The sequence below is a fragment of the Oncorhynchus kisutch genome, linkage group LG27 (assembly GCF_002021735.2).
Source record: "Oncorhynchus kisutch isolate 150728-3 linkage group LG27, Okis_V2, whole genome shotgun sequence".
Lineage (NCBI taxonomy): Eukaryota > Metazoa > Chordata > Actinopteri > Salmoniformes > Salmonidae > Oncorhynchus > Oncorhynchus kisutch.
Window position 1 is genome coordinate 11790165 of NC_034200.2, and position 22046 is coordinate 11812210.

Consider the following 22046-nt stretch of genomic DNA (forward strand, 5'->3'; position numbering starts at 1 on the left):
CAAAAACACCTCTGTCATTCTAGTAGCCAATGCACTCACTACCTGGTCATATTTTGAGAAAACCATCGCAAAAATGAAAAACAAGTTTTGTGAATGTTAAAAAGAGCTTGGGCTGGTATTTAATTTTATTATCATCAAGATATTAATTCCTTGGACCATGTTGATCATGTTCTGATTTGTGTAGAGGTGAAATTTCAATAGCATCCACTTCATGGGTAATAAAAAAGGTGAATGCCATGCCTGCAATTGTCGCGTTTCCTAGAAAAAGCAGAAATAGTTGTTGGTGCATATGTACCTCCTCTGACTTTACTTGTCGACTTCCGTCGGCTACTTCCGGCTGACCACTCAAACGCGCCCATATACATTAAGGTTAACTCTCTCAGGCAGGATGAGAATTACGACATCCTTTGCTAGTTCCAACTATTTCACCATGATCCTTAGAAAAAAAATGTGTCACAGAGAGCAATTGTAATGGCGTCATTTTGAAGGCACTAACTCCGCCATGAACAAAGCCTATGTGAAAATTCATGGAGTTTTTGTAGTTTTTTGGGGGATAAACGCTGAAAATAAGGTATGTGGTAAACACAGGCTTAGGAGATCTTATATGTTTTGACCTATCAGATAATCTTAATCAGCTAACATCACTTTCTGTGATTTTTTTTAACCATTTATGTTATTTAGAAAGCACAAAAATGCTTCATAATTCATAAACGTCATGTTAACTGAACGACATTATCTCATAGAACAAAACTTATAAGATCTCATATGTCTGTGTTAACCTCAGACCTTATTTTCGGTGTTTATTCCAAAACTCTATTCTTTCCCCATACATTTTTTCCCATAGGAATGGCTGAACAAACCAGACATCATTTCCTATTTTTAGGACTACAAGCTGGAGAGCTCTATAGAAATAAATAGGAATGGCGTTTTTTTGTAGACTATTAGCGCGCACCACCGCTAACTAGCTAGCCATTTCACATCGGTTACACTCACCCCCCTTTTGACCTCCTCCTTTTTCCGCAGCAACCAGTGATCCGGGTCACAGCACTGTTATGTTTGTTCCTTATATAATGACAAACCGGGGCGTAGGTTTAACTACTTTTAATGAACATATACTTCAGCTAGAAAACTCCATGTTTAGCCATGCAAGGCATTCTTTAACCAACTCCCGCGCCCGCATAGCCTGCTGGGTAACGTAGTCTAAATGTTATTAACACATAACAACACATCTTCTTTCCTTTAAAAGAAAACTACTTTTCCACGCAACTACACGTCACATCACGTTTGTTTACATTTGTTTACTCAACCTGCATATTTCCATGAACTTTCCCGGGGTATAGATCATCTTCACATCATACTTTTGCAGTCTGATCAACATTCTCTGGATTCTCATTAGACAATCATTCAGTGGCTTAGACATGATTGACACCAATGGTTTGTGGTCGGTTTCTACTTCGAAGTCTCGTCCGTAGACGTATTGGTGAAACCTTTCGCAAGCATATGTGCTTGCCAGTAGTTCTTTCTCTATTTGTGCATACCTTGTCTCTGCGCCTGTCAAGGCTCTGGACGCATAAGCGACGGGCTGCCATGTGTATTCATGCTGTTGCAGAAGAACTGCTCCCAGGCCAAACTGTGACGCGTCTGAAGAAATCCTTGTGCTTTTCTCTGGATCATAGAACCTGAGCACTGGCTCTTCTGTGATTGTCTTCTTTAGGTTTTTGAAACAGTTTTCCTGATCATGGGACCATTCCCATTCATTTTTCTGTTCCAGAAGACATCTGAGTGGAGCGGACTGTGCTGACAGTTGAGGTATGAACTTTGCAAGGTAGGTGATCATGCCCATGAAGCGTCTCACATCGTCCTTGTTCTTTGGGCGCTCCATGTTGTTGATGGCTGATGTTTTCCTCGGGTCTGGTTTGACTCCGTCCTCTGAAAGTACATCTCCCACGAAGGTAAGTGTTTTCACACCAAACTCTCATTTGTCCTTGTTTTGTTTTAGGCTGACTTTCCGTGTCAGGTCCAGCACTTGTCTCACTCTCGCATCGTGTTCTTCTTTTGTGGACCCCCATACAATGATGTCATCCATCATAGTCTCACCTCCTGGAATGTGCTCGAAGATCATGTGGATTCTCTTGTGGTAGACGTCTGGCGCTGAGAGAATCTCATATGGTAGACAAAGAAATCTGTACCTGCCCTCAGGTGTGTTGAATGTGCATAGCCTTGAGCTTGCATCGTCTAGCTTCATTTGCCAGAATCCTGATGAGGCATCAAGCTTACTGAACCACTTTGCTCCAGCAAACTGCGACATTATCTCTTCTCTGGTTGGCAACTTGAAATGCTCTCTCTTGATTGCTTTGTTGAGATCTCTCGGGTCTAGACATATCCTGAGATCGCTGTTCTTTTTCACCACAATAACCAGTGAGCTTACCCATTCTGTAGGTTCATCCATTTTTGTGATGACATCCATCTTTTCCATGTGTCCGAGTTCCTCTTTGAGCTTTTTCCTTTGTGCAAATGGAACTTTTCTGCATGCATGCACAACTGGAGTAATTTTGTCATCAGTACATATTTTGTGTTCTCCTGGTAAACATCCAAGACCCTCAAACACATCCTCATACTCAGCCAGTATTGATTCTTGGTGATTTTCAGTCTGTGATGTCACTACATACAATCTTTTCAACAAATTGAGCTTTTCACATGCATTGATTCCTAGAATAGGCCGTACACTCTTTTCCACAATCAGCAGCTGTGCTCTGAACTGTTTTCCTTTATGCTGTAAAGTTACTATGCAGCTACCTTTGACTGGTATGGTCTCCCCAGTATACCCAGTAACCTTAATTTTCACAGGGTGTATTTTGCTCTTCACCTTCAGTGTTTTGTAGTCATCCAGCGACAACAGGTTTACCTGTGCTCCAGTAATCAAGCTTGAATGGTATTACAGTTTCATTCACAGTCAATGGCACACTCCATTCAGCATTTACTGCATTGCATATTTCCACAGAATCAACAAAGAATTCTTCCATCTCCTCGACTGTGTGAACCTTTTTCCTTGTAGCATTTTGATAAATGATTATTTTCCCTTACAGTTGTTACATGATTTGCCATATGCAGGGCATTTGTTTTGGCTTGTGGACAAATCCACATGTTTTGATTTCTCTCTTTTGCTTGTTTTTGTTTTGTAAGGCGTTGTGTGTATTGCTCCTCTCTTGTTATTGCATACACTGACGTCTCATCTCTATACAGCTCTTTAGCTTGTGCTCTGGTGGTTTCAGCTGCTCGACACATATTCACTGCTTTATCCAAAGTTAAATCTTGCTCACGCAGCAATCTCTCGTTGAGTCCATTATCAAGTATGCCACAGACTATCCTGTCTTTCACTGGTGAGTCTTTCAGATTTTCAAATTCACACGTTTTGCTCAGTGTGTTCAGCTCAGTCAAATACTGGTCAAAACTGACTCCTTGTTTCTGATTATGAGAGAAAAACTTGTATCTCTCAAACGTGACGTTCTGGCTTGGTACAAAGTACTACTCAAATTTTGCCATTAGCACAGTCAATGTCAAGTTTGCCTCCTCTTGCTGAAAGCTATTGTAAATGTCCAATGCATCCTCTCCAATAACATGCAGAAAAAGGGAAGCTTTCAATTTGTCATCCCCCCTGCACCACTGGCTGCTAGGTAGATATTGAATCTCTGCTTGAAACGTTTCCAATTATCAGCTAAATTGCCCTACAAAATTCGCTGCCCTTGCAGAGCAAGGGGAACCACTACTTCAAGGTCTCAGAGCAAGTGACGTCACCGATTGAAACGCTATTAGAGCGCACCACCGCTAACTAGCTAGCCATTTCACATCGGTTACATAGGCACTAACTCCGACCGACATGGTGGAGTTAGTTAATTACGTTTTTGGATAAATGCCGAAAATAAGGTGTGTGGTTAACACAATTCTAGGATATGTTATTCGTTTTCTTCTATGAGATAATCTTCTGTTAACCTCAGACCTTATTTTCAGAGTTTATTCTAAAAAACATATTCTTTCGCCATTCATTTTTCCCATATGGCTGAGCGAACCAAGTCACAGATTTCTGGGTTTTAGGACGACACGCAGAGACAGAAACTCACTGCTCACCCTTGCAATTCTCATTCATGCCACAAGGTGGTAGACTATACGGAGCGCTTCAAATTAAAATACTTCCGGATTCATGCGCCATTGGGAGTTTCCCCATAGCGCCGACGTCATCCATGTATCCCATCTCTTGGTTTTAATATCTATGGCTTCACAGCGTTGTTTCTGAAATCAGGAAGATGGGTTTGGAATCGTCGAAATGGGCTATAATATTCTTAGTTTGTTGGCTTTACAAAAGTAAGTTTACCCTTTGTTTATAATACTAGCTACATGCGTTCAGTTACCTATAATTACCGTTTTAGTTTGGCTTAGCAAGTTATCTTCTTTGTTGGGGTATTGCATTGGCTCTTTCCATTGTAACTCGCAGCTAACGTTACTGTAAACGGTATAGTAGTTAGCTTATAGCCCAAGGCTATATCTAGATTCTAGCCAGTTACAACGATTATAATTACCGTTTTAGTTTGGCTTAGCAAGTTATCCTCTGTTAGGGTATTGCATTGACTATTTCCATTGTAACTCACAGCTAACGTTACTGTAAACGGTATAGTAGTTAGCTTATAGACCAAGGCTATATCTAGATTCTAGCCAGTTACAACGATGTTGCTGACAGTGAGGTCATATTTTTACCCCATTGCACTCTTCGGCAAACACAATTATGTAGCTAGTTTGTTGAAGTCCCGTATGAGGTACACTTAGCTAGCTTAGCCAACTGGCTAGTTAACACGATTGTGAAACTGATATCTACTGATAGCTCGTGATCTTAAGTCAAGCAGTGAGTGGGCGGCTATACAGGCATTACAGGCTTCAGGATGAATCTGGATGAAATCTCATTGGATGTGTAGCAATATGGTTAGGTGTCTTGGGGATGGGAATACATCCCTACAGAAACTGGCCACTTCAATTGTATTTTTCTTTTGTCTTTCAGATGTGAGCTGTAACTCTGTTGAGCAGAAGATATATGTGGAGCTGAATAACACTGTACCATGCGTTCGACTGCTCAATGCTACACATCAGATTGGCTGCCAGTGTGAGTGACATAGCATGACACACACACTGGATTTCTTTGTAGAAGGAATGTGGGTGTCATTTCCAGAGACTTTTTAAATGGACATTCTAATCCAAAATTAATTCAAATCTAATGGATGCCCAAACCATCTCTCTAACCCCCCCCCCCCCCCCCCCCCCCCCCCCCAGAAATGAACCCAGGTACATGTTGGTAAAAACATTTTTTTACAGTTGACTCTTTTACGATAGCATTTTTTAAAATGTTAATAACATTAAATATGCCTAATACTCTGACCGTGGGGAAAGGCAATAGATAGGCCGTAGTGGCGAAAAAAATACAATTTAGCAAATTAACACTGGAGTGATAGATGTGCAGAAGATGAATGTGCAAGTAGAGATACTGGGGTGCAAAGGAGCAAAATGTGTGTATATATATATATATATATATATTTAACAATATGGGGATGAGGTAGTTGGATTGGCAATTTAAAGATGGACTATGTACAGGTGCATTGATCTGTAAGCTGCTCTGATAGCTGATGCTTAAAGTTAGTGAGGGAGATATGAGTCTCCAGCTTCAGTGATTTTTGCAATTTGTTCCAGTCATTGGCAGCAAAGAACTGTAAGGAAAGGCAGTCAAAGGAGGAATTGGCTTTGGGGGTGACCAGTGAAATATACCTGCTGGAGCGCGTGCTACAGGTGGGTGCTGCTATGGTGACCAGTGAGCTGAGATAAGGCGGGATTTTACCTAGCAAAGACTTATAGATTACCTGGAGCCAGTGGGTTTGGTGAAAAATATGAAGCGAGGTCCAGCCAACAAGATCATACAGGCCGCAGTGGTGGGTAGTATACAGTGGGGCAAAAAAGTATTGTGCAAGTTCTCCCACTTAAAAAGATGAGAGAGGCCTGTAATTTTCATCATAGGTACACTTACACTATGATAGACAAAATGAGAAAAAAAATCCAGAAAATCACATTGTAGGATTTTTAATTAATTAATTTGCAAGTTACGGTGGAAAATAAGTATTTGGTCAATAACAAAAGTTTATCTCAATACTTTGTTATATACCCTTTGTTGGCAATGACAGAGGTCAAACGTTTTCTGTAAGTCTTCACAAGGTTTTCACACACTTGCTGGTATTTTGGCCCATTCCTCCATGCAGATCTCCTCTAGAGCAGTGATGTTTTGGGGCTGTTGCTGGGCAACACAGACTTTCAACTCCCTCCAAAGATTTCAACTCCCTCCAGGACCTTGAAATGCTTCTTACGAAGCCACTCCTTCGTTGCCCGGGTGGTGTGTTTGGGATCATTGTCACGCTGAAAGACCCAGCCATGTTTCATCTTCAATGCTCTTGCTGATGGAAGGAGATTTTCCCTCAAAATCTCATGATACATGGCCCCATTCATTCTTTCCTTTACACGGATCAGTCGTCCTGGTCCCTTTGCAGAAAAACAGCCCCAAAGCATGATGTTTCCACCCCCATGCTTCACAGTAGGTATGGTGTTCTTTGGATGCAACTCCGCATGCTTTGTTACTTTGGTCCCAGCTCTCTGCAGGTCATTCACTAGGTCCCCCCGTGTGGTTCTGGGATTTTTGCTCACAGTTCTTGTGATCATTTTGATCACACGGGCTGAGATCTTGCGTGGATTTCTTCAAACCAAGCTGCTTACCTATTGCAGATTCAGTCTTCCCAACCTGGTGCAGGTCTACAATTTTGTTTTGGTGTCCTCTGACAGCTCTTTGGTCTTGGCCATAGTGGAGTTTGTAGTGTGACTGTTTGAGGTTGTGGACAGGTGTCTGAGAGCCAGAAATCTTGCTTGTTTGTAGGTGACCAAATACTTATTTTCCACCATAATTTGCAAATAAATTCCTTAAAAATCCTACAATGTGATTTTCTGGATTTTTTTTCTCATTTTGTCTGTCATAGTTGAAGTGTACCTATGATGAAAATTACAGGTCTCGTCTTTTTAAGTGGGAGAACTTGCACAATTGGTGGCTGACTAAATACTTTTTTGCCCCACTGTATGGGGCTTTGGTGACGAAACGGATGTCACTGTGATAGACTGCATCCAATTTGCTGAGCAGAGTGTTGGAGGCTATTTTGTAAATGACATCGCCGAAGTCAAGGATCAGTAGGTTAGTCAGTTTTACGAGGGTATGTTTGGAAGGATGAGTGAAGGATGCTTTCTTGCGAAATAGGAAGCTGATTCTAGATTTAATTTAGGATTGGAGATGCTTAATAGGAGTCTGGAAGGAGAGTTTACAGTCTAACCAGACACCTAGGTATTTGTACTTGTCCACATATTCTAAGTCAGAGCCATCCAGAGTAGTGATGCTAGGCAGGCTGGCAGGTGCAGGCAGCGATCGGTTGACTTGCATTTAATTGAAGTTGGAGGCCGCGGAAGGAGAGTTGTATGGCATTGAAACTCGTCTGGAGGTTAATTAACAGTGTCCCAAGAAGGGCCAGAACTATACAGAATGGTGTCGTCTGTGTAGAGGTGGATCAGAGAATCACCAGCCGCAAGAGCGACATCATTGATGTGTACAGAGAAAAGAGTCGGCCCAAGACTTGAACCCTGTGGCACCCGTATAGAGACTGCCAGAGTTCCCGGACAACAGGCCCTCTGATTTGACACACTGAACTCTGTCTGAGAAGTATTTGGTGAACAAGGCAGTCATTTGAGAAACCGAGGCTATTGAGTGTGCCGATAAGAATGTGGTGATTGACAGAGTCGAAAGCCTTGGCCAAGTCGATGAATACGGCTGCACAGTATTGTCTTTTGTCGATAGGACATTGAGCGCGGCTGAGGTGCACCCATGACCAGCTCGGAAACCAGATCGCATAGCGGCGAAGTTACGGTGGGATTCAAAATGGTCCGTGATCTGTTTGTTAACTTGGCTTTCGAAGACCTTAGAAAGAGAGGTTGAACAGTCTTGTAATAGGGGTTGCAACAATTGCGGCGGATAATTTTAGAAAGAGTGGATCCAGATTGTCTTGCCCAGCTGATTTGTAGGGGTCCAGATTTTGCAGCTCTTTCAGAACATCAGCTATCTGGATTTGGGTGAAGGAGAAATGGGGGAGGCTTGGACAAGTTACTGTGGGGGGTGCAGAGCTGTTGACCGGGGTAGGGGTAGCCAGGTGGAAAGCATGGCCAGCTGTTGAAAAATGCTTACTGAAATTCTCGATTATCATAGATTTATCGGTGGTGACAGTGTTTCCTAGCCTCAGTGCAGTGGGCAGCTGGAAGGAGTATTGGTTCCTAACTTCCCTGAAAGGTTGCATATCGCGGGGGCTATTCGATGCTAATGCAGTACGCCACAGAATGTTTTTGTGCTGGTCAAGGGCAGTCAGGTCTGGGGTGAATCAAGGGCTATATCTGTTCCTGGTTCTACATTTTTTTGAATGGGCATGCTTATTTAAGATGGTGAGGAAAGCACTTTTAAAGAATAACCAGGCATCCTCTACTGACGGAATGAGGTCAATATCTTTCCAGGATACCCAGGCCAGGTCGATTAGAAAGGCCTGTACGCTGAAGTGTTTTAGGGCGCTTTTGACTGTAATTTGGTTGTTTGACTGTGGACCCATTACGGACGCAGGCAATGAGGCAGTGATCGCTGAGATCCTGGTTGAAGACAGCTGAGAGAAAATGTTGCAGTTTTTCAAAAACTTTTTTCCTGCAATTCTACACATTTTGCCATGACTAATTTTGTGTTTTTATGTTCAAACAACAAAATCAACAAGGACCCCAATTTGGGCCTGTGGCCTGCGTGCCCGGTTGGTTATCAGTCCATGCCAATACTACTCCTAAATTCATAGTCTATTTTATTGGTTTCATTTGAGCTTTTATTTTGGTGATTTCTAGCTCTTTAAAGTTTAGATTATAAAAAAATATATAAAGGTCAATTATCTTTTCTACCAGCTTTCTGACAGGTTTTAGTCTTAAATTTGCACTGAACGCATTTTTCCCTCCTGAAAATGTTTTTTTTTTTTTTATGTGTGTGGCGGCAACAATTTAGCAGCAGCGGTGTGCCACTGCTAAATTAATACAGGGGAAACACTGACTGTGATTTCTATCCAAGCTGTACTTTTTGTAATGCTGGAATACAGATGAAAGATTTGCATACTAAGACAAGCGTTTTTTCTATCCTGTGTGTCAGCCTCGATATCAGGTGATACAGGAGTGATCCATGTCTTGGAGTCTGAGGAAGATCTGGAATGGCCTTTGAGCAAAGGACCCAATCCTCCTTATATGGTTCTGTTGGAATCATCCCTCTTCACCAGGTAGGCTATACACACAGCCAAAAACATTTAACACAGTCAGTGAGTGAGTATCGTTCATCACAGCCGCACAATGATATGATCCATGTCCTAGTAGCCGCGTCACGCTCAAGGATTGTCTTCTCTCGACAGGTCCATCATGATGAAGATGAAGAATGAATCCAACAGGGTAGCTGGGGTTGCAGTGGTGGTCCCAAATACTAGCCCACCAGAGTTCTCGCCACACACGACATGTCCCAATGAGAACACAGGTAGGTGGATCAGACGTTAGGACTCCAGTCTGTCAAAATGAATACAGTACCAGTCAAAAGTTTAGACACACCTACTCATTCAAGGGTTTAAAAATATATATATATATTACTATTTTCGACAATGTAGAATAATAGTGAAGACATCAAAACTATGAAATAACACATGGAATCATGTAGTAACCAAAAAAGTGTTATATTTGTGTTTCCTCAAAGTAGCCACTCTTTGCCTTGATGACAGCTTTGCACACTCTTGGCATTCTCTCAACCAGCTTAATGGTGTAGTCACCTGGAATGAATTTCATTTAACAGGTGTGCCTTGTTAAAATTTAATTTGTGGAATTTCTTTCCTTAATGAGTTTGAGCCAATCAGTTGTGTTGTGACATGGTAGGGGTGGTATACAGAAGATAACCCTATTTGGTAAAATACCAAGTCCATATCATGGCAAGAACAGCTCAAATATGCAAAGAGAAACAACAGTCCATTACTTTAAGACGTGAAGTTCAGTCAATCTGAAAAATTTGAAGAACTTTGAACATTTCTTCAAGTGCAGTCACAAAAACCATCAAGCGCTATGATGAAACTGGCTCTCATGAAGACTGCTGCAAATGATACGTTCATTAGAGTTACCAGCCTCAGAAATTGCAGCCCAAATAAATGCTTCACAGGGTTTAAGTAACAGACGCGTCTCAACATCAACGGTTCAGAGGAGACTGCGTGTATCAGGCCTTCATGGTCGAATTGCTGCAAAGAAACCACAACTAAAGAACAACAATAATAAGAAGAGACTTGCTTGGACCAACAAACCTGAGCAATGCACATTAGACTGGTGGAAATCTGTCCCTTGGTCTGATGAGTCCAAATTTGAGATTTTTGGTTCCAACCACTGTGTCTTTGTGAGATGCAGAGTAGGTGAACGGATTATCTCTGCATGTGTAATTCCCACCGTGAAGCATGGTGGTGTGATTGTGTCATGCTTTGCTGGTGACACTGGCAGTGATTTGATTTCGAATTCAAGGGACACCTAACCAGCATTACTACCACATCATTCTTCAGCGATTTCCCCATCCCATCTGGTTTGTGCATAGTCCCACTATCATTTGTTTTTCAACAGGACAATGACCCAACACACCTCCAGGCTGTGTGTGGGCTATTTGACCAAGAAGGAGAGTGAGGGAGTGCTGCATTAGATGACCTGGCCTCCACAATCAGCCGACCTCAACCCAATTGAGATGGTTTGGGATGAGTTGGACCGCAGAGTGAAGGAAAAGCATCCAACAAGTGCTCAGCATATGTGGGAACTCCTTCAACACTGTTGGAAAAGCATTCCAGGTGAAGCTGGTTGAGAGAATGCCAAGAGTGCAAAGCTGTCATCAAGGCAAAGGGTGGCTACTTTGAAGAATCTAAAATATATTTGGATTTAACACTTTTTGGTTGCTACATGATTTCATGTGTTGTTTCATAGTTTTGATGTCTTCACTATTAGTGTACAATGTAGAAAAGAGTCAAAATAAAGACAAAATGTTGAATGAGAGATGTGTCAACTTTTGACTGGTACTGTATGTGATCTTTTCTAACTGGGGTGCTTTTTAAACGTCATTTGTTTTACTTGGTTTACTTTTTCCTCAGGTGTATACTCGGACAACTATGGTCCTAATTTGGCACACTGTAACACTACTGTATGGAACCCTCGGGGGAACGGTCTATCCTATGAGGAATTTGACTTCCCTGTCTTCTCCTTGAAAGAAGACAACGAAACAGAGTTCATCAAACAGGTGAGGGATCACTTCAAGCTGTCACAACCCAGTCAGGATTAATATCATGTCACTTAATGACCATTAACTGTCTTTATCCGAATAACTTTCTACAGTAGTTCTGTGTATTGAAACTGTACCCTTCATTCTGATAAATGTATCCACCCTACTTGCAGTGCTACTTGGACCATAATCGTGCAGTGAACGGCAGTGCCCCGCAGTACCCTCTGTGTGCCATGCAGCTCTTCTCCCACATGCACGCAGTCACCAATACTCCAACCTGCATGAGACGCAACGACATCAACTTTAGCATCAACCCAGGTACACAAACAGCCACTGTCGTTAGCAGAGATACATTATTGTTAGGGCCATGCTTTTTAGGCACTTTGCTTTTACCAGTATTTCCAGTTTTATCCACTAGGTTTGCTGCAGGTAGAAAATCCTAGGAAACGTTATTTAATTGTCTCCAAATAAATCAAGGAATCTCTGGTTGTGCTTCTGTGTTTGGTGGGGGCAGGGCCGGTCCTGGACTTTCTGCCGCCCTAGCCGAGACAAAATCTGACGCTCCCCCCTCATAGGTTTATGCTACAAATTAAACACAATTTTTAACACATCTGGTTAGTAGGTTATATAATCTGTTCAATGTCAATAACGGCCTAATATTTTCAATCTGATTACATTGATAAAATCACCAATGCTGTGGACCTTCTGCCGCCCTAGGCGAGACAAAAATAATTAGACAACCTTATGAAGCATGGCACTTTCAAAGGTGACCTTTGCACCCAGGCAGAGGCTCTACTGATGCAGAAAACTGTAAGCCTTAACTGCTGGCTACTCGTTCGTTGTATAACCCAACAACAGAAGTGCTTCCCTAAAAGCTGCCTGGGTTTAAACAAACATCTCTTTTCAGAAGAGAAAAGCTCAATTAATAGGGACAGAATAGCAAAGTCCAATTTTTTAAAATCTCCTTGAGTATTATAGGCGCAGTTTAGCTTCAGATTGTCATCGAGAGGAATCAATATATCCCCATATGCATCGGAGTCATTTCTTTCGCAGGCATTTTAGAGCGTGTTTCTACCATCTAGCATTGTTATAAACTCAGCAAAAAAAGAAATGTCCTCTCACTGTGTTTATTTTCAGCAGACTTAACATGTGTAGATATTTGTATGAACATAACAAGATTCAACAACTGAGACATAAACTGAACAAGTTCCACAGACGTGACTAACAGAAATGGAATAATTTGTCCCTGAACAAAGGGGAGGTAACAGTCAGTATCTGGTGTGGCCACCAGCTGCATTAAGTACTGCAGTGCATCTCTTCCTCGTGGGCTGCACCATATTTTCCAGTTCTTGCTGTGAGACGTTATCGCACCCTTCCACCAAGGCACCTGCAAGGTCCCGGACATTTCTGGGAGGAATGGCCCTAGTCCTCACCCTCCGATCCAACAGGTCCCAGGCGTGCTCAATAGGATTGAGATCCGGGCTCTTTGCTGGCCATGGCAGAACACTGACATTCCTGTCTTGCAGGAAATCACGCACAGAATGAGCAGTATGGCTGGTGGCATTGTCATGCTGGAGGGTCATGTCAGGATGAGCCTGCAGGAAGGGTTCCACATGAGGGAGGAGGATGTCTTCCCTGTAACGCACAGCGTTGAGATTGCCTGCAATGACAAAAAGCTCAGTCCCATGATGCTGTGACACACCGCCCCAGATCATAACGGACCCTCCACCTCCAAATCGATCCCGCTCCAGAGTACAGGCCTCGGTGTAACGCTCATTCCTTCGACAATAAACGCAAATTCGACCATCTCCCCTGTTGAGACAAAACCGCGACTCGTCAGTGAAGAGCACTTTTTGCCAGTCCTGTCTGGTCCAGTGACGGTGGGTTTGTGCCCACCATCTCGACGTTGTTCCCGGTGATGACTGGTGAGGACCTGCCTTACAACATGCCTACAAGCCCTCAGTCCAACCTCTCTCAGCCTATTGAGGACAGTCTGAGCACTGATGGTGGGATTCTGCGTTCCTGGTGTAACTCAGGCAGTTGTTGTTACCATCCTGTACCTGTTCCGCAGGTGTGATCCTGTGCAGGTGTTACACGTGGTCTGCTACTGCGAGGACGATCAGCTGTTCGTCCTGTCTCCCTGAAGCGCTGTCTTAGGCGTCTCACAGTACAGACATTGCAATTTATTGCCCTGGTAATATCTGCAGTCCTCATGCCTCCTTGCAGCATGCCAATGGCACGTTCACGCAGATGAGCAGGGACCCTGGGCACCTTTCTTTTGGTGTTTTTCAGAGTCAGTAGAAAGGCCTCTCTAATGTCCTAACTGTGGCCTTAATTGCCTACCGTCTGTAAGCTGTTAGTGTCTTAATGACTGTTCCACAGGTGCATGTTGATAAAAATGTTTATGGTTCATTGAACAAGCATGGGAAACCGTGTTTAAACCCTTTACAGTGAAGATCTGTGAAGTCTTCTTCTTTGGACTTTATATGGCGGTTGGCAACTTTAAGGTGCATTACCACCACAAACTAGACTGGAGTGTGGACCTCAGTTTGTCATATATGCTCCTAACGAGATGGGAGAGGCGGGACTTGCACCACATAAAACCAAGTTCTATTTTAGCGCCTGGCTACGCAGACTCTCGTTAACGCACGGGAGCTGTTTGGATACAATGAATGAATAGCATGTGTGTAAATCTATTGTGTGTGAGCGGTGTGGTCAGCATTGTTTGGTGCAGAATTTCCAATAAAAAAATTTGCTTGGAAACGAGTCGTCTCTCGTTGAATGACAACAGACTTTGATCAAGAGTGGGGATTCTTCAGTAATCAGACAAAGGGGCTTTGGATACCAATTTCTGATTGCCTCAACAACAAAGAAATGTGTGCCCAAACTGCTGAAAAAAAGCCTTACCAAAGTTCAAAGCTAACAAAATCGTCACAACATATACACAAACTCTTCCGAACTGTATCGGCTGGGAAGCATGCCGACGTCTTAAGCCATGGAAGGCGTAGCTCTGCGAATCTTGAATTGTGAGGTGAAGAATCACTACAAATAGTAGTACAACCAGACATTGTACAACCAGACATTGGTTGATTGGAGACGGCTTGTCTCAATTCAATTAATGTGTGTAAATGTGGAAGGCGTATATCTGCAGATCTTAATCACACGAAGCCTGCTGCAAACCTAGTAGATAATGCTGGAAATAATGGTAAACGGCAGGTATACACATTCTGTCATGTACACTGAGTGAAAAGCTATGATTCACCAGGTGAAATCTATGATCCCTTATTGATGTCACCAGTTAAATCCACTCCAATCAGTGTAGATGAAGGGGAGGAGACATGTTAAAGAAGGATTTTTAAGCATTGAGACATGGATTGTGTATGAGGGTGAATGGGCAAGACAAAAGATTTAAGTGCCTTTGAACGGGGTGTGTCAAGAACTGCAACGCTGCTGGGTTTCCCGTGTGTATCAATAATGGTCCACCACCCAAAGGACATCCAATCAACTTGACACAACTGTGGGAAGCATTGGAGTCAACATGGGCCAGCATCCCTGTGAAACGCTTTCGACACCTTGTAATCCATGCCCCAAAGAATTGAGTTTCTTCTGAGGGCAATACGGGTATATCTTAATATTAGGAAGGTGTTCCTAATGTGTTGTACATTCAGTGTATATCTCACCCACTCACAGAGATGGTGTGTGACCCTCTGGGTGATTATAATGTTTGGGGTTCCATCCGGCCCTATAACGACACCGTCTTCGGCCACAAGGAGAACGAGAGCGTTGTTATAGCAGCAGCCAGGGTGAGTGACACAAAGGCCTACTCTTACACATCTTGTCACATGTTCACAGATGGTTTAATGCTGTGTTCATAACCAAGTGGAAAGATGGTAATTACCAGTTGTAAATACCAGTTGGATGCTTTGAGCTCATCAACAAGCTACATCAACAATAAACTAAAAGTACAGCGATCATGCTTGTAATTATTATTATTTATTTTTAAATGTTCCAACCCCATGTTATTAGATTGCTTTTTAGAAATATTGTTTTGTTACATTAACTGCTGAAAATTCAGTTATCGTGGCCATTTCAGAGATCAGCATGTTGAAGAAGTCGGAGCTCAGAGCTGACAGACGAGTTTCCCACGAGTAATTACGAGTTGTAGGGGTGTTCAAGTGGATTCTTCCCAGTCGTATGTGATAAATACCACCTTCCCACTTGGTTATGAATGCAGCATAAGCCGTTTGGAATTTATGCAAAACGGTATACAAGATGAGCCACATTCCTGTGTGTGGTATACACATTTTGGTTTAAGGAGGTTAACTGCTTTGGTAATTTGCTCAGTACCATTTTCCTTCCTATGCAATCCTTACATTGTTTTGTTTTTTCTTGTTTGGAGTAATTGACTGGACACCTTGCACTCTCTGTTTTTGTAGCTGGACAGCAGGGCATTTTTCTGGGAGGTTTCAACTGGAGCAGAGGGAAGTGTCTCAGGGTTTGTCACTCTGCTTGCTGCTGCCCAGGCACTGCGTGAAGTCACTCACGAGGCCCCTCCCACACGGAATATCCTCTTTGCCTTCTTCCAAGGGGTGAGTTCCTTCTGTCTCCCTAAGCAAGTTAGTCTAGTATGTGTTGATTAGGTACATGAGTCCCATGTGGTCACTATCATATAGCAGTATTGTTTAGTGTTGTACTATATGAGCGAGGATGTTGATCGCTTATTCCTCTCTTTCAGGAAACCTTTGACTACATTGGCAGCTCTCGGATGGTTTACGACATGGAGAACGGCAAGTTTGTGATAGACTTGGACAATATTCACTCAGTACTAGAGATTGGTCAGGTAAGGACATGCGTACAGTCTCATTGAATACTCAAACACGCGCAGGCATCTTTTTGCAAAATACATGGGTATACAATCAACCGATACTGAGTGATGGATCTTTTATGTTATTTGTAAGGTGGCCTTGCATAGTGGCAACAACCTCTTTCTCCACTCAGACCCTGTGTCCAGGAGGAACAACACTGTCAATGACGTGGTGAGGGAGGAATTATTTTCTTCTTTCTTTGTGCCTTACCTGGGCCGGCCGTTTTTTTTTCCTATACTCTTTATTATCCTTTCTCTCAACCCACTTTTCCCAACCTCTTACTCTGTTTCAGGTTAAGAATCTTGTGAACAATTTACAGTCCTCCACGGCTGGGCTCGGCTTCTTATTGGTTGAGCCTAATGTCTCTCAGCCACTCCCGCCCTCCTCCCTCCAGCGTTTCCTGCGAGCTCAGCCAATCCCGGGGATTGTGCTTGCAGACCACGAATCCGCTTTCAACAACAGGTGAGTCAACGTTTGACTGTGGTCTGTCGTTGCTGTTCATTTTTATTACGGCAATATTAAGCTTGCCTGATTTCTTCATTAGTAGTGAGGAGTGTTCTGTCCTGTTTGCCCATGCACAGGTACTATGAGAGTTTTTACGACAACGCTGCTAACCTGAACCTGACCTATCCATCTGACTTGAGTCCAGAGGAACAGCTGGAGTTTGTGACTCATACTGCAGAGGTATTCTTACCAGAGCAATCCCATTGATCCATCCATTGCAGTAGGTACAGTTGCCTTTACATTGTGATCCATTGTTACAATAATGTATTCTCCCTCCCTCTACTCTATCAGTCCCTTACTGATGTGGCTACAGTGGTTGCACGTGCTCTCTACAAGCAGGCCGGGGGAGACGAGTCCCGAGTCAACACCATCAAAGCAGATCCCAAAATAGTGAGACCCGACAAATGATTACCTGTTCAGCTGTTGTACATGTCAGACTGATCCGTCATACTGTTATAGTCTGTTATTTTCTATGACTGTCAATATTTCTGTTAACATAAGTCACTTGTTTATTCTCAGCAAGTTTTTTTGGAACAGTAAGCAGAATTATTTGACCTAACACTCAATCTCTCTCTCAGGTTACACAGATGCTGTATGGGTTTCTGGTTAGTTCCAACAACAGTTGGTTTCAGGCAGTGATGGCCCCAGAACTAAAGAACATTCTCAGTGAGTCACACTAGGAAACACTCTTTGACCCTACAAAGGCAGTCTGCTTCTACCAATGTCATAAACACACAGGCAGATATGGAGCATGTGTACATGTTTACTAGTCAGACACACTTGCATCCATAAAGAAGGTATTGGGGTACTTGGGCCTTCATTGCTTTGTATTTTTCTGTCTCCTAGAGCCCAGCCCACCAGAGTACTATGTTGGTGTTGCCATGTCTTCCACTCCAACTCGTCTGGTCCAGTACCTCCTGGCCAATTTAACTGGAGCAGCCACCAACCTCACCCAGAGTCAGTGCCAGAAGCCAGATGAGCTGCCAAACGAGAGCAGACAGGTAGGTGTGCCGCTGGATCTGTCTGTCTGTAGATGGATAGATGTACAGCGTATCTGTTTACGTCGGAAATTTTAAAAAAGTGTTTATTTGTACACTATGGTGCTGGAATCCCACCACACTCTCATTCACTGTTTCTCTCGCAGATGTACTCCTATCTCTGGGTTCAGGGCATTGTCCCACCCAACAGCACCGAGAGGGATTCTTTCTGCGTACGTGCATCGGTACGCCTGACCAAAGCAGTGTCCCCTGCCTTCGAGCTCGGAGAGTATGCTTCCAAAGACTATTCCACGTGGACAGAATCACGGTGGAAGTTCATCAAAGCTCGAATTTTCCTAGTAGCGAGCCGGGACTTGGAGGTAAAACTGCAGTCTTCTTCCAGGATCCACATCTGTTTAATCAATTATAGTTGTGTTGCTTAGGTTCAAGTGATTTCTGTTTGAACCAATTATCATGTTTAGGTAGGGAAATAGTGTCAAATTCATTGACGAGTACAATCATGTTTTTTCTCCTACAGTATTCACCTCTTCCTCTTAATTTGTCTCTCATAGATGCTGACCTTAGGCGTGGGAGTGGCTGTGTTGTTCACATCCCTACTGGTGACATACTTCATCAGCACCAAGGCAGACGTCCTCTTCAGCTCCACGAGGGAACCCGCTAGCGCCGCCTATTGATTACCTCCAGGCGTTTTAACCTGTGACCAGTGACCACTACTCTCCCAACCAAGCAGGAACAAACAGCATTTTTCTTTCAAGTTTATTTGTTATTTTTTACACACGATAGGCAGACAGGCAAAAAAGTTAAGCAGAATAGATTGTTTTATGTGTGTGAGCCTGATGGACTTACACAGGTGAGGTTTAACACAACTGGAATTGACTGGCCCGGATGCATCCGGACTCATCAGGGTCAGATTAAACTGGTCTATGCCAGTGTAAAAGATGTTCATATTCATTTTTTTGTTCAGTCAAATAATGTTTTGTTTACTGTATCATGGAAGTAGGTGTTAAGCTTTGTTTGAATGTGTGTGCTTGCTTGCGTGTGTGTAAGTGGGAGGTGAGTGAGTGCTTGCAAGTGTATATGTTGAGGATGCGGTTGTAGTATGTGCAGTACCTTTCTTTTCTCTGTCTGTAGTATACTGATCTGTAATTTCCACTACAGCTGTGTTCACACAGGCAGCCCAATTCTTATATTTACATCAGATCTTTTCACGTCAGATTTTTTTCAGAGCTGATCCCATTGGTCAAAAGACCAATTAGTGAAGAAAATATCAGAATTGAGTGTCTGAACACATCCTGATATGCATTAAAAAGTGTATATCAAAATGGTATTTTATTTTGTTTGCAGTCTATAAAAATCTACTTTGTTATTTTAAATCTATTAATAATTTGCAGGATTATGCCCAGAGGTTTTTATGTATTGATGGAAATGTCAAATGATACGGGGTGTGTTTGAAAGAAGGTGATCTCTGACCAATTGGGGAATAAATGTGATTATTGCCTTGATAACTAAATAAACATGGCTTTTCCAATCCTCTCGTGTTGCTTCTCTACTATTTCCAGGCATGTGGTGTAGTACATGGCTTGGTATGTTTGTTTTTCTTCTTCTGAGTAGTAGTTCTAGTTGAGGTTCCACAATAATAGAGGGGGGGGGGGGGGTGTTACAGTTATTGCAAAATCCTGACAACTTTTCAATAAATTCCTGGGTTTTACAGAAATCCTGGTTGGAGTTTTCTGGATTTACTGCTTATTCCCTTCTAGTTGCAAGAATCCACCAACCAGGAATTCTGGAAAACCAAGGAATTTATTGAAAGTTTATTGGAATTTTGCAACCCTAGCTACAGTTGAGGATTACTGTTCTCCTTGCAGCAGGGTATTATGCTGGCAGCACGAGCATGGATTTTTAAAACTTTTTTCAAAATAGGAGTCCCCTGCAAATACAACTTCAGGAATAACTAATTATTTTTAGGTCTACTGCAGTACAACTGTTTTTCACAGCATTGCAACCACCTTAAAAAATAGATAATTTGACATGATTTTACTTTTATTGTATAGCAGTATCTGTAAGTTATGGTCTAGGCTTAATGGAAAGAAAGAAATGTTCAATAAAATACATATGTAATTGGAATTACTCGAGTCTGCAAAACTTAATTGTCTCTTGTGCTGACCAACTGTTTTAATTTACTGCAATGCAGTACACTATATGAATTACATATTGTCTTCTAGAGAAAAAACTATTCTATGTGCCGAAGTTAGAGGGCTTGGGAATACTCCGTATGGTCTGTAGAATCGATTTGTGGTGTTATTTTATAGGAGACCGTGGTCTAAATACACAGCAGCACTTTCCACTCCACCCATTCCATTTGCCACAATGCAATACACTGTATTTGAAACACCCAAAACATTTTGGGCTGTAGATAGAAAGTAGAGTACTGTGCAGTTTTACAGCTAATTTGTTTTACAGCTAATTTCCTTTTTATCCCACCCATTTTGCCATGGGGTGGAGAAACATTTTTGCCAATTTAAAGCTGATTTCCTGTAATTCGACACATTTTGTAATGACTTATGCCATGTTAATGATATGTTGTTGATCCATCCTGTTTTCTCCTATCACAGCCATTAAACTCTGTAACTGTTTTACGGTCAGTATTGTCCTCATGGTGAAACCCCTGAGTGGTTACTGTCTTATTTTGCACTTTGTACAAAATAATAAAATGCAGTACTACAGGGTATTTCTTAACGTAGGTCTTTATTAGCTAGCTATAATGTTCACTTATCTCCAACAATGATCAACTGCCATGACCTAACCATCTGGGTGGTCTTAACCAATCATAGCACAGTATGATATGGTGGTAAAATGCTTCCAATTATAATTCAGTATGTTTACACATGAAAATGACATCCCCCTTCTTTTAAAAACAAATAAAATGTTTACATATTCTAAGCGTTTCTTTTGAAAACATGCTTTGCAGTTTGAACTCAAGGTAAGTAACCATTTATATTACATACTACACCAACTGAATCAACATAGACTCTGAACAATGATCCAACATACTGTTACTTTTCCAACAAGGGATTCTCAGCAACTCGGCTTTCACAGTAGAAATAACATCTTAACATTTCAAACAAATACAATACCAAAGCATTTCAAGAAACTTTCAATAAGTTTACAGTCTGGAACTCTTAGGGCAGCGATCCGCCTATACCCATCGACATTTCACAGGCCTAGGACAGCTCTGAGCTTGACCTCTCTTCCTGACCTTGTGCGATATGATGCTGAGCATGCTTCTGTCAGTCAACAGCTCTTGTGGTGTTGTAGGTTAGTATGGTGTATGTTGTGCTGTGTGTGTGTTTAGTCCATCACGTTCTCTTTCAGGGGAACAGTTCATCTCATCAGTGTGTTGTTCTTTTGTGTTCATTAGGTGACGACGATTGCGGCGGTACACCGCTCCTTCTGCGGTGTGGACGTGATATGAACGTTCAGTGTCAGCTGGCTGGATGACGACTGCTGGCTTCCAGAGGCCATGCTCCTGGATTCTAACTGACTCTCTGTCGATCAGTGGTGGCAGCTGACCTGTCGTAGTATCGCTTTTGTTGTTGTTGTCTCTGTGCACGTTTTTCATACATTTCCTTGTAGCTGACGACCTTAGGTTGCAGCTGCTGGTTGATGCTGGGAAGGACTGAGCGAAGTCTACGGCTCATCAACAGCCGGGCTGGTGATTTGAAGTTGTCAACTGGAGTGTGTAAACTCCCATGCTTTTGTGAAGGATTCAAACTCATTTGATTTGTAACAGGGCCCATTGTCAGATATTAAAGTCTCTACAATACCATGCCTGGCAAAGGCTGCTTTCAGCTTGTGCATCACAGCTGCAGATGTGGTGCTGTGAAGCTTGTCGAGTTCGAAGTATCTGCTGTAGTAGTCCACTGTTACGATGTAGTCCTCTTTGTTCCAGGTGAACAGATCGGTTGCCATGACCTGCCAGGGTCGGTCTGGGATAGTGAGGTAACATTGGCTCTTTGGTGTTTGAGGGGCGTCGTTCAAGATATATGGGGCATTTACCAACAATGTCCTCTATTTGTTTGCACATTCCGGGCCAAAACAAAATGTCCCGTGCTCTCTGTTTGCACTTTTCCATGCCCATGTGCTAGCTCGTGAGATCTGGCTATGTCGATAGCTTTGTCCAGCGTTAGCTCAGACCCAACATTCAAAAGGTTCTCTCTCACTCGCGGTGAGTGGATTCCAAATACAATACGGTCCCTGACCATCTCA

At 42.6% G+C, this 22046-nt stretch overlaps 1 protein-coding gene across 1 annotated transcript; it reads left to right on the plus strand.

Moving 5' to 3' along the window:
• Positions 1–4198: 4198 nt before the first annotated feature.
• Positions 4199–19310, plus strand: LOC109871782 (nicastrin). Its single transcript, XM_020462773.2, has 17 exons — positions 4199–4359; positions 5048–5149; positions 9287–9410; positions 9540–9658; positions 11286–11431; positions 11587–11731; positions 15104–15216; positions 15850–16002; positions 16149–16253; positions 16372–16449; positions 16571–16740; positions 16860–16962; positions 17074–17172; positions 17361–17448; positions 17629–17783; positions 17927–18139; positions 18332–19310. The coding sequence occupies exons 1-17, from the start codon at positions 4302–4304 to the stop codon at positions 18452–18454; spliced, it is 2094 nt and encodes a 697-aa protein (XP_020318362.1). The 5' UTR covers positions 4199–4301; the 3' UTR covers positions 18455–19310.
• The last annotated feature ends 2736 nt before the right edge of the window (positions 19311–22046 follow it).